At 52.2% G+C, this 12,839-nt stretch overlaps 2 protein-coding genes across 18 annotated transcripts in view; one reads left to right on the top strand and one right to left on the bottom strand.

The window, feature by feature from the left end:
• LOC110468167 (opioid-binding protein/cell adhesion molecule homolog) overlaps positions 1 to 6,635 on the top strand; it is a 297,306-nt gene extending 290,671 nt beyond the window's left edge. For 5 of the 6 annotated variants that reach the window (XM_085560180.1, XM_021525802.4, XM_021525803.4 and 2 more), the window contains one exon: positions 2,173 to 5,038. In XM_085560180.1, the coding sequence (XP_085416306.1) occupies positions 2,173 to 2,273 (101 nt within the window). In that variant the 3' untranslated portion in view covers positions 2,274 to 5,038. Of the gene's footprint in view, positions 1 to 2,172 lie in introns of all 6 variants that reach the window. The other variant, XM_077787996.2, reaches the window with a different exon arrangement.
• Positions 6,636 to 7,751: 1,116 nt separating this feature from the next.
• Positions 7,752 to 12,839, bottom strand: part of LOC110468166 (protein CEPU-1) — a 360,951-nt gene continuing 355,863 nt past the window's right edge. For 6 of the 12 annotated variants that reach the window (XM_021525799.4, XM_077787990.2, XM_021525796.4 and 3 more), the window contains 2 exons: positions 11,115 to 11,147; positions 7,752 to 9,553 (listed from right to left, as the gene is read on the bottom strand). In XM_021525799.4, the coding sequence (XP_021381474.1) occupies positions 9,453 to 9,553; positions 11,115 to 11,147 (134 nt within the window). In that variant the 3' untranslated portion in view covers positions 7,752 to 9,452. The remainder of the gene's footprint in view (positions 9,554 to 11,114; positions 11,148 to 12,839) is intronic. The other 6 variants (XM_085560176.1, XM_077787992.2, XM_085560178.1 and 3 more) reach the window with 1 other exon arrangement.

Genomic DNA, 12,839 nt, shown 5'->3' with positions numbered 1-12,839 from the left:
TTGTGATCGTATCTAATTACTACTTTATTTTGTCCCTGTATCTTTATTCTTGTCTCTTCTGTACAGTATCTTTACAATCTTTACAAGGCCAAGCTGTCTGATACCAGAATGTGTTCTTCCACAGAAAAGAATAAAGAATAAATTTAAGAGAAAATATTTATTTTTTTCTAGTAATGACCCAGCTTTTTTAGTTTTATTTCCTCTCTGTATTAGGTGACTTATTTATCTGGGAGCTTTCCAACTCAACCACAATGCAATTGCTTTAGGATAGATTATGAAATTTCTAAAAGTGTCATTAAATCAAAGCCAATAACCAGTGCAGAACTGTGAACTAGAAAATAGTGATAAGAATTAGTCACACATTAAAATCCACATCTATAGAGATGCTAGAGAAAAGCACCAATTTAGCAGTGTTTGGACAGGTGTAAATACAGAAAAGTTTAAGGCTAATCAGCACCTAGTATTAAATCTGAAGAAATTTTCACTATTTTAATGATTTTGGATGATGTGCTGAGCTGCTGCCATTGGTTTGAGGGGTCAAAACCAAGAAGAGGGAGCAGTAACAGGTCTGAGAGAAGCCAAGATAAGAAGCCCTTTCTATTCTACCTGCAAAGGTTATACCTGCCCCTAACAAATGTGGGTTTCCACTTTTCATTTCACAGGGTCTATTCAGCAAGGAAATATCTGATTATGGCATAGCAGCTCTACCCCTCTTGGATGATCATGTGCTCTTATAATCAATTTTGTTTGAGCATGGGCATGACACAGCTTCTCGCTCATCACTCAATCTTCCCATCATTTCCTTCACCTCCTGGCAGCGCTTGGATTTAACATCTCAGACTCTCCTTTGCCTCTTCCTGAATTAAGATAAATGCTCACAAAAAAATCAGTAGATAAAGATATGGAATAACACCATCCTGAGGAAATTATTGTACCTGGATATGATTTCATAGAATCACAGAATGATTTGGGTTGGAAGGGGCTACAGGAGATGTGGGGAAGCCGCTTTGATAAGGGCATGGACAAGGGGGAATGGGTTTAAACTGAAAGAGGATGAGTTTAGATACTGGGGAAAAAATTCTTCATTTTGAGAGTGGTGAGGCCCTGGCACAGGTTGCCTAGAAAAGCTGGGGGTGCCCCATTCCTGGAAGTGTCCAAGGTGAGGTTAGACAGGGCTTGAAGCAACCTGAGATAATGGAAGGGTTCCTGGCCCATGGCAAGGGGTGGGACAAAATGGTTTTTACGATCCCTTCCAACCCAAACCATTTTGTGATTCTATGATGAGCCCATTCCAGGTGACTGCAGGCCTGAGAGCATATCCACAAATGCGTAAGAATCCCATTAACTTCACACTTTGTCCATGCCCTGAGTTTTGATGCTAAGACAGCTGAGCACTTCTTTTTCCATTTCTTCCCTTTCAGAACGCCAGCACTGGGACTCAGACCTGTGACTTCCCCAGATGCCTCTCCATGGCCGTGGGGAGTGCAGACAGATCCATGGCCCTGTGGCAGAGTGTGTGGTGGCTGCCTCTGCTTCCTTCACTCTGCCCAGCTGTCTCATCCCTCCCTGACTGCCCCGCTGTGTGCCCTGCAGTCCAAATAACAGCCCTAACAAAAAACCCCAACAAATCTTCACTCCAGAGGTGTAATCAGATGACCAGCCTCCACCCTGCCTGACCTGCCTGCCCCAGCACCCCAAAATGCTCCTGCATACCTGAGAATCCACATCTGGACAATGCCATTTCCTGAGCCAGCAATCCATTGTCACCAGTCATGAGTTGTGACACTCCAGAGCACCAAGGCCCCTGGTCCTGATGGCTCTCACATGTTTGTTTGCATCCCCAAGGAGGGCAACTTCAAGCATGGTGGGGCTGGACTGACACCTGCCCAGGGCATCCTCCTCCTCCTCCTCATACAAGGACTGTGCCTCCCTTAAGTGTTCCTCAAGCTCTTTGCAAACCTCCTCACCTCCTCCTCAACACTTACAATGTCCAAATAATGCACAAATCCACCACCCCTCCAAGGGGGAACAGAACACCCTGGTCAGCTTAGGGATGGAATGTGAAGGGGAACTGCAGGGACAATGCCGAGGTGGGTTCCCTTTGTTCTATCTGACCATCTCAGAGCTGGCCCTAATGCTCTCCTTTGTCTTTCTCCTCTCTCCTCCATACAGGGCCCGGAGCGGTGCACGATGGCGGCAACGCAGCGTCCCGGGTGGCTGCTGGCCTTTGCCTCTGGGCCACCCTCCTTGCTCGCCTCCTTCTCGACTTTTGATAAGGGAGCGGAGGGTCCCGGGAGGCCTCGCCGCACCTCTCCCCCGCCGCGGGCTCGGCTGCTGCGCCGCCCGGGGACTCCTCTCCATCGGACGGGCGATGCACCGGAGGACGGGCGGCGGTGCCGAGCGTCCGAGGATGGCCCCGTCTCCCACGTGCCGGGATCGTTCTCGCCGCCGGTTACGCTGTACAGACCCCACCACGTGCCACCAGACTGTCACCCGCCACCATCGCCCCGGGGATGTGGCCCGGCACGGACGGTGCACCCTGTGGCTGCCTCATCTCCAACGCCGGGGGCACGGAGCCGTCGGGGCGGGTGCTGCCCAGAGCCTTCACCGGGATGTCCGTCTCGTCGTCTCACTAAGCCGCCTATGCCCAAAAAGACCCCAAGGCTGAAGCCTCCTGGCTCTGCCTTCAGCCCTCTCGGTCCTGAATGTCAGTTCTCGTCGCCAAAGCTCCTCCCTAAGCACCCCGATGTCGCCAGGCCCCCATCACCTGCCTCTGCTCCTGACAGGATGCTCTCTGGCCCTTTGGGAGAGGGTCACCCAACACAAGCAGGGTCATGCACTTCCCACTACTCTATTCCAGCTGACATCGCTCCCCTATGCTTCCCACTAAAACCCCCTCACTCACCTTCCTGAGGACACGAGGCTGCTCTCTCAGGAATGTGAGCCCTGGGGACTGCCACCGGCCCTCCTAGAGACTAGAGGCTTCTTGCTGCATCGGACAGCCAGGCCCTCACTCCTTGCTCCAGATCTCTGCCCACTCTGCTGCTGCCCCCCTGATGGCAGGGGCTGCCCCATGGCTCTCACCCTGATGCTCTGCCAGCACTTTTTGGGGAGGTTTCTCTGGGCTTGTTTTCCAAGCACTTTCCAACCTGCACATCAAAAGCACAGCATCAGCAGCGTGGGGCAGAGGCTCTGTACAACAGATCGAAACACCAGCTGACAAGGCCCTTTTGCTACAGCTCTGACGTTCATGACCGTCTGTATCTCTGCCCCTCATGGGGCCCTGAGCTGCAATGTCCTCACTCTGCCTTGTCTCATGCTCATCACGTGTCCCTGCCTGAGGAAAGTCTGATGTGTCTGACCCTGTGGAGGAAGCCTGGGCTCTGTCAATTTGCTGTGCTGGCACAGCAGGGACAAGGATGGCTCCAATGCTCCCTGCTGCAACTTGCCTGTGACACCAAACTAGACACACCCAGACTCTGCCCTCTCTGCTTATTCTAGCCACCCTGGGAGCTGCCACCCATGGTGGCAGTAGCCATGCCATCTCCCTGCATATGGAATTGTGCTCCTGATAGCCTCGTGCACCATGGACCCCATTGCCTGGTACATTGTGGCAGCCCTGAGCCTTCTTGTCACTCCATGGCCACCCAGGAATGCTTTGATGCCACAGTGTGGGGATGGACATTCCCATCCTGCTCCTGAAAAGTCAAGAGTGGCACCAGAGCCTATTGCTGCGACAGGGAGACTCGACAGCAAGGCACTGAGCAAGCACATAGAGTGTCCCCTGTCCTGACCCAGCACCTCCCCGTGCCTTGTCCCTTCCTTCTCCCTCCATAAGTGAGATGACTTAAGAACAAAGGCCACGCACACGCTGTCTTCCCCCTGCAAACTCTGCTGCTGCCCAAACCTGCTTTCTGTGGCTGCAAGGAAGCTGGGGTGCCAGCCTTCAGCACACAAGATGGAAAAACCACCCTGAGCCAGAGGCCATGATGGGCCACCACCGTGTCCTCTATGCAGCCGTGCCCATCCTCATCCCTGTTCTCAATGGGCTGCCCAGGACTTGCTACAAAATCTCCATGGATGCTCCTGTCTGCCCATCCTGGATGTCCAACACGTACCACAGCTGATTGACAAAAAACGCCTGGCCCCAGGCAGGGGCTGCCCCAGCGCTGGCCTGAGGCGCTGGCTTACCTGGTGGACGGGATCCGGTACTGACTGGGTGAGTCCGCGTCCTGCGGTCCCTGCGGTGCTGCTCTGCTCCTCCACTGGCATCCAAGAAAGGTGGCACTGTCAGCAATCTGGGTCCTATCCCATGGCCCCGGGCATGTTTATCGTGTGGGGATGACACTGCCTTCAGCCAGCACAGCACATCCCTCCCCACATGCCCGCTCCAAAATACCGTGGGTACAGGAGACACCTTGCCCTGATGCCTTTACTGCTCCGCACTGCCCCACAACCACTTTCCGCTGCCACCCCACCCTTTCCTTGGTCAGCCCCAAATTTCTCTGTCCCCACAGTGGAAATGCTGCAGAGTCACAGGGCAAGAGGCCATGGCAAGTCAGAGAGTGGCGGCGACGAGATGCCACGACGCACACTGAGGCTGGCGGGCCTGGTGCCAGGGCTGCCCCCATCCCATCCTTGTCCCTGGGTCGGGTGGGCTCCCCTGTACCCTGCCGGGACGGCATTTGACTTTCTCGTGCCATGTAACGTGCCATTGTGAGGAACGTGTTGGCTGTCTGAGGCCGGCCCCGCCGCAGCTCTGCCGGGTGGCAGACCCATTTGTGACCACTGCTCTCCATGTTTGGATGCCCGGGAGGTGGCCGGGTGCCCAGGGCGGGGGCAGTGTGGCTCTTGGGTCTCTCCTGCTGACGGCCGTGATGGCCGGTCTTGAGTTTCTGTCGATCATTGTATTCCAAGGGTGGCTATACTACCTGAGATTTGTGCATGTTACATTGTAGTTGTAACCTTTTCTAATTCGGCAAGAATAAGAGATGGTTGTGATTGTGCAGTGTATCAATAAAGTTTGACGAACTTTGTACCTTCGGGGCTTTGCTTCAGGGGTCCCGCACACCCCAGGGAAGGGATGCGGTGCTGGGCACCTGCTGAGCTGAGCTGGGAGGGCTCCTGAGTGCCTGGGACCTCTGCCGCTCCTGGGGTCCCACCCAGCACTTGGCTGGACGCTCTTTTGATCATCCCCTGTGACAGTGATGCCTGAAGCCCCACAGCTGGGGGCCTGCTGCTGTTTGGGCCACCCTTCACCCCATCCATGCATCTCCCCTGGGAATCCAGCAGTGAGTCTCGGCTCCTGCCCACCTCTGTCTGCTGATGAGCGATGAGCACGCACCTGTTGACGGAGGTCCTGCAGGGTAAGGACTGTCTTAGTTCTCATCACTCACCTACTCACCATGGAAGCAGCATGATCCGGGGCCTCTTTTCCATGACTGAGACATTCCCAGTATCCCTTCCATCATCTCGCAACAACGCTCACTCTGACAACTAAACCTGCCCCCATGAAGGGACGCCTCTGAAGACAATGCCCTCCCAAGGTTTGCTCCTGTCATGATCTGGCAGTGTGTGACACAGACCAAATGTCTTCATCAAAATATAAAACCCTTGAAGACCAGGAGCAGAAGACCTGTGACCTCCAGCGTCTCCCTTACATGGCTGTAATCTCAGTAGACTCTGCCCATCACTCCCAGGGGATACCTCACCTTTTCACACCATCAACCAGGAGAAAACATTCCACAAGCTCTTCTAGTGTGAGACCTGCTGCCAGGAGACTGTGGGCAGTGGGACTGTGACAGACCCATCAGAATCTTGCTCACTTTGAGACCTCCCTTCGTCTTCCCCAATGGGGGAATGAAAAGCCCAGTCCCAAGAGTTTGTCTCTGAACCCCACAACAAGTACACAGCTCCATCCCAGCTCTGCTATAAGCTGATCTGACTTTGCACATCAGGAACATCTTGCTGTCCCCCTCGAGTGATCCCAGCAGACAGGTAAGTGCTTCCCAAAACTCACCAGCCTCCTGAGGGAAGGGATCTGGGAGGGATGTGTCACCTGGCCCACTTTCCTCAATGTCACCTGCAGTGAATCAAGCATTGGTGACTGCCATGGGAGACTTTCTGCTTTGAACCTCTTCCAAAAACTCCCAACCCATCAGGGAGTTGATTTCATGTAACTACGGGTGCCACAAAGCAACACTCACCTCTTGCATGTGGCCCCTGGGGATCTCACCATAATCTGTGCTTCCCTAATATTTCCCATCTTCCCATGCCAGTTCTGCCTGATACCCAGTGCTGGATGTGCCTCCACTAGAGTGAATACCTACAGATGCCCAAATGCTCATGCTCATGGCACATCCTGATGCCTCGTCTGCACTGTCCCCATCACAGAGCAGGAGGAGGAGGCAATGCAGACCCACTCTGCCTTATCTGTGATATCCTCCATCTCCTTTTCCTGCCTTGGGAGGGATGTTTCTCCATGGCCCTCAGCAACGCCCAACTTGTTCCTCAGGACAAGAACCTCAGCTGCTACATCCAGGGGGAGGGAGGGCATATTTCAGACCATGACCTCCATCCCTCCCCCGCACCAAGAGACACCCTTACCTATGTCAATAAATTATTACATAAATGCATCCATCGAGCCGCCTCTCTCTCTTTAACTTCCTCTTTGTCTGCTAGCTTGGCACTGGACACTCCTTGATCTCTCACCTAGAACACCAAAAAAGTTACAATTACAGAGAGGAGGTGAGGGAGAGAGCCCTGTTACCTCCATACCTATCCCTGGATCCCTCCCCATTACCCCCAAGCATCTGGGCATTTCCCCTCCTACCAGGTTTGCTCTACTGTGGCTGGCTGGTCCAACCTGGGAGTTGCAGGAGCTGCATAAAGACCCAACACCAACACATCTCTGCCATCCTGACCCTGCTACCTGCCCCCAGCTGTCCTGTCCCCACACCCTCAGTACCCTGTCCCTTACTTGGATGTGCCACAAAGCCTGAGCATGGTTTTTCCTTTACCCAATGTCGGTATCACCTGGACACTGCTGTCCCACCTCAAAACAACACCTTCCCATCCTCCTTCTTCATGTCTCCTTCATAGGGTCAAGAAATAAAAAATGCTCACACAAAACTGTGATGCCATCAACAGCAACCAGCTTCTGATCCTGCAAATGTGTCAGGTGACCTGAAGAAACTGGCACCATGGAGGCTACAGTTGAGGCTGAGGACCAAACTCACTAAGCGATCTTCCAGCATCACCAAAAACCAAGACACTGATGGAGACAAGGCTCCATGGACAGCAAAATGCACCTACACCCAAACAATCCTGCTGTGCTTTGCCTGTATGCAGCACTGGGTGGGGACCCTGTTCCCTGCACCCACCTCACATCACTCTGTCCCTCCTTCCCATGCAGGATTCACTTCTGCTCCAAAAACATCCCCTGCAATGCTGTGCAGCTGGGCTAGAGAGCCACAGGTGAGCTTAGGGGCACTGAGTGGGGTCCTGAGCAGGGAAATCAGGCTGTGCCTCACACTCCATCTACTAACCAAAGCCTTACCTGTGACAGCATTCCTGCTGGGCTGAGCCGTGAGGTCCATCTTTCCAAAGCTCTCCTGGCCCATTGTGATGACTTGGTGCTCCCATCTGCCACTCCCCCTCCAGCATCCCTCCCCATTCCTGGTGGCGCAAGGGGAGAACGCGGAGTGGCCCTGGCCCCCGCGGCAATGAGCACCACAACCAGACGGAGCGGCCACATGGAACAATCGTTTTAATGGATAGGCAGAGAGAGCCCCCTCGCCGCCTGCCTGCCCGCGCCCGGGCCCCCCGCGTGCCCCCCGCCGCCGGCCACAGGGAAGGAAAGGAAATTGAAGGAGGAAAACCAATTGCAGGAGAAACCCCCGCTGAAATGGATGGCGAGGCAACAGGTCCTGCACCTCGGCAGGGGCCGGTTGCTTCGTCCTCTTTTTCTAAATTCTTTCATGGTTTTATTATATATATATATATATATATATATATATATACACACACACACGCATACGCACACACACACATATACATACATATATATATATATATATATAAAAATATAAAACTGAGCTATATAGATCTCCCTCTGTCCCTCAGCTCGCTTTATTCCGCCGCGAAAAGGCCAGGGCCACGCGGCAAAAAGCGACAGAGAGGGGCCCCGGTCCCCTGTGACCCTTTGTCCCCAGTGACCCGAGGGTGGAAAGGCGAGGGGGTTCAGGGATGTGTGGACCGAGACACTTGTCTCGTTGAGAACCGATACACACCTAACTCCATATACAGCATGCAGTAATGGCAGCGGAAGGACCCTGCTGGGAACTGTGGCTAGAACTCTAACAAAAAAGAAAATTATATATATATATATATGTATATTTATATATACTGTATATATATATCCCATAAAAAGATTCAGTATCTCCCTCCACCTCAACGTGTCGTCTGTGCCCTCGGCAGGAACTGTCCAGACGACCGCTTTTGGGCCAGTTTTGGGGGTATTTCAGCACAGGACTCCTCCTCCTCCTGCTTCTCGCCGGGCTCACAAACCTCCTTGGCTGGTCGTCTCCTCGGCAAACAAACTTCTCTCCACTTGCTCCCCCTCTCTTGGATTGGTTTTTTCCTCTTTTTTTTTCCTTTTTTTCCCCCTCTTTTTTTTTTGCATTTCTGTTTTTTAGGAACTAAGAGTTCTAGGCTCGTATCAGAAAATACAATTAATAAAATTAACCATGACTCAGAATCCCTTATCATTCACGATGTCCGCGGATGGTACGATGAAAGCGTGGCTCGACGCCGGTCTCCTTCTTCCCTTTCCTTTTGTGGTGGTGTGGTAACTGTTGAAGATCTATATATCTATACATATATATATGTATACATGGAGATATATATATATGTATATATATTCTGAAACACAAATGGCGGCACAGTCCATGAGAAGACGGGGAAATCTTGGCAAAGGAGAAAACCAGTGTGTCTGGATGGAAAGTCCTACGGGAGGGAGCAGGCGGGCAGCAGCAGTGAAGGGGACAGGGCAGGGGACAAGTGCCACACTCTGATGGCCCCATCCATCCTGTGTGCTGGCCCGTGGCAGAGAATGGTGAAAACAGGGGAAAAAGTGGCAGGGGACAAAAAAAAAAAATAATAGGGTGAAAAGAAAAAGACTCAGTCGCTTGCATCTTCAGCAGGAAGCCTTGGATTATTAATTTTTTCCCTTTTCTCTCCATTCCAAATTCCCGTTGTGGGTTTTTTTTTTTTTTTTTTGCATGTTTTTCCTCTCTCCCCCTCCCCCAGGTGGCCTGGCCGGATACTCTCTCAATTCTTATGATTATTTTCGGAAACGGTGAACACTTTCTTCTTCTTTTCTTCCTCTCCTTTCTGCTTGCACTCGCTGGCCGTGGTCGTCGCCGCCGCTACTCCGCGGGCCGGCTCTCGGGTCAAAAGTGGCGGGCGAGGTGGGCAAGCGGGAGGAGCAGCAGCCACGCGCAGCCGCTTCGCCGCCACGCGCCGTTGTTCCCGTCGTGCACTGCACCAGGGCCTGCGGGAAGGGACAGGAACGCCCGCCGTGGTTGGTCACAAAGTCAACAAACAGCAGAAACCATGAAAGTAAAGATTAAAACAAAACAAAACAAAACAAAACAAAATAAATATCGTGCTATTTGGGGGCCCGGTGGTGTTGCACATGGTGGGGTTGCTCTGAGAGTTCTCTGGGTGTCCCCCTCCGTCTGTGCTGTTTTAAGAACATGGGAAGAGCCATCCCTCACCCCACAAATGCTAATTTTTGGGACAAGACCCTCTGTGGTCTCTTTTCAGCCTGAAGTCCTCATCCCAAGCCTGCTTCCTGTGCATCACCACCATCCGACCTCCCTCAGACCCCTTCAACCTCCTCCAAATTCATCCCAGTTTTCCAGTCACACCTGTAGGGGAGATAACAGTTTTTGCCCAGCACATTCTGCCCACCCCGGGGCGACCACCCTGTTGCCCACTAATGTCCCTTGGGAGGGACAGTAACCACCTGCCCGCCTTGCAGAGACACAGCCAGCAGCGCTACATTGAGGACTTGGTGTTTTGCACCTCTTTAGAGTCTCTGTGGGGCTCAGTATGGGCCCAGACCGCCTCAAGGAGATGGGATGAGGAGGGTAGTCAAGAAGAGCCAAGCCTACCCATCTATGGGGACCACAAGAAGTGAGGAGTTCAAAGCTCACTATAGGAAAGGATGTGGAGAGTGTCTCAGCCAATGGCTTTCACCAAAACACCCATTTTTTCACCAAATAGTTGGCCCAGGAGAAGATTAAGATAGAAAAAGACCTCAGGAATGTATCCATGCTCATGTCCTGTGGAAGCAGGGTTGACCACAAGGTCTGATTCACAACTGCTTTTGAAACCCCAGGACACCTCCCCTCACTTCAAAACCTGACCAGGGCACTGAGCATCAGTAACCATCTGGTTTCCCACCAGTAACACTCTCCAGCACATTCAGACACCTCACACCTCACAAATGCAGGTCTCACACGCTACCTCCACAGACATCTACAAGTCATCCCAAGGACTGACCACTCAATCCACCACAATGAAGCCACCCCAAAATCAAAATGACACCAAGCCAGTTGGCTGGACAGTAAGATTGCACAGCAGAGAGCTGGTTGTCCTGGCCAGGAATAACACCAAGAAGGGGACCAAATGCCTGTCCACCCCTATCTCATCACATGAAAATGGCACTAGAATCATCCCAGAGGAGGAAGGAGCTGCCACAAGGCCCACTTTCACAGTAGCACTGGGAAAGCAGCCCCAAGACATCCCTGCTATGCCCTGGCAATAGGGAGGGAGTGAAACACCATGGGATGGGGACAGGCATGCAGAAGGCACAGACCACCACCAGACAGGCACAATAGGCTGGCGAGGAGGGGGCAGGATGGGAGGATGGCTAAGAAAGCCCTAATTCATCCCTACACCAGTGAAAGCAGTGGGGATGTGGGGCAGGAGATCCACAGGGTGGGTATTGTGGCTCCCACTGAGATAAGGTGTGGTGGGAGCCAGAGGTGCCCAAGGGGAACAGTAGGGGAAGCACTGGCATTGTGGGGGACCCCCAAATTACTGACCTTTCCAGGGTGTCAGAGCGGTAGTTGTCTCTTCTAAAAATTAAAGAACAAGGGAAAGTTAAGGCAAAAGGGCAATGGAAAGCTCAGGCTCGAGACACCTCCCTCAGCCTGCCCTCAACCTGGGGTGGGAAAACCAGTGGATGGGGTAGAAATGGGATCTGTTGCCCAAATCACACCCTACTGCTGTGGGGCCATGGTCTCCTCATCTCTGAGATGAGATGAATATGGGACCTCAGACCTGGCAAAGCCTGTAGCTGCACCCTGTGCAAAAGGCAAAGCACAGGGGCTGGGATATGGGGATGCAGGGGGCTCAGCTCTCCTCCATCCCTCGTACTAATCCTTCAATATCCCAAAAAGATTTATGGTCTGACAGCCACCTCTGGGAGCAACACGGACTGTGTGATGGGTGAGAAGCAGAGGGTTGGCTTTTTCTCCAACTCCACAGAATGATGTGGTTTCCCTGAGCACTCTATCACATCCCAGACAGCACCAAATGAGCCGCTGAATGAGGCGGCAGGTCTGGAATAACGAGTACTACATGTTAAATAAAGCACTAGTTGACCTCCATGAAAAATTAGATTAAAAAAAGGATTAAAAGATGAACGCTACATTAGCCTCTCACACAATCCCAAAAAGGCTTATGTCGCGGTACCTGCACAGATTAAACCTCCATTTGTGGGGGAAAAACTCCAAAACATCCAGCTTCAGTGAAAAGGGGCCACTGACAAAATTGTCCCCCAAAATATCACAGATTAGATGTTTCTCATGCACAGGTAGTGCTGCCACTGCATCCACTTCCCTCCTATCTTGCATTAAATAAAGAAATATATCAATAAATAAAGACATATTAATCCCCAGACTGAAAACACCGGTTGGGAAGGCATGGGTGAGCTCGGCCCTGTGATGTTTGGGGCCATCACATTCCTGATAAATAGGGAGAGGTTGTTCCTGGGGGTGCTGGGGAGCTCTCCATTAGGAGATGGGGGACCCCTGCATGTCACAGTCTCCTCAGGGAACTGTCACCCCCCAAGGGGGCTCAATTATTAAAAACTTGAAGGGATCATTCAATCAATGCAGCCTTTATGGAAATTATGGGTGGTCAAAGGACTTTGATTCTGCTCCCCGATGGGATTCACAGTCAGACCAGAAAGCTAAGGGGAGATCATAAAATAAGCTTAGACTTTTGCAGGATGCTTCCCTGCCTCCCACCTGACACTGCCATCACAGCATGAGTCCCAGAGACAGGTTAGAACCCAAGAAACCAAGAGCTTCCAGCAGGTACTTTTAGGCTGTTCATCCAGCCTGGATCTGCAGATGCCAAACTGAAGTTCCCCACTAATCAAGAGTTTAACCTCAGAAACACATTGGAAGGCTACAGCATCACGGCTAAGAATGTGGCTTAGGCTATGTCAGGCACTTAGCACAGCTGAAGCCAGCCTGGGTGGCTTTGCAGTGCCAGAGGTGCTGGTATCCCTAAAACATGGGGTTATTGTATTACCAGGAAGGCTGGTGGGGAAGAGAACTGAGATTGTTCCTAAGCAATGGTAACGATGGCTTAAGCACAGGTGAACCTTCATCACATACAGCTTGGACTTTACTGGGGGAGCAAATGGGGCTGAGCATCCAAGATGGGATGGAAGTCCTCTGTAACAGCTCAGGGGAACCTGGCACAGCTGCCAGTACCAGTGGCAGAGGAGGAAGAGCCTGTCCTGTGATGTCACCCTG

This window comes from Lonchura striata, chromosome 24 (genome assembly GCF_050655825.1).
Source record: "Lonchura striata isolate lonStrDom1 chromosome 24, ASM5065582v1, whole genome shotgun sequence".
NCBI classification, from domain to species: domain Eukaryota; kingdom Metazoa; phylum Chordata; class Aves; order Passeriformes; family Estrildidae; genus Lonchura; species Lonchura striata.
Note: the sequence above shows the minus strand (reverse complement) of the source record. Positions and strands in the feature narration are given on the sequence as shown.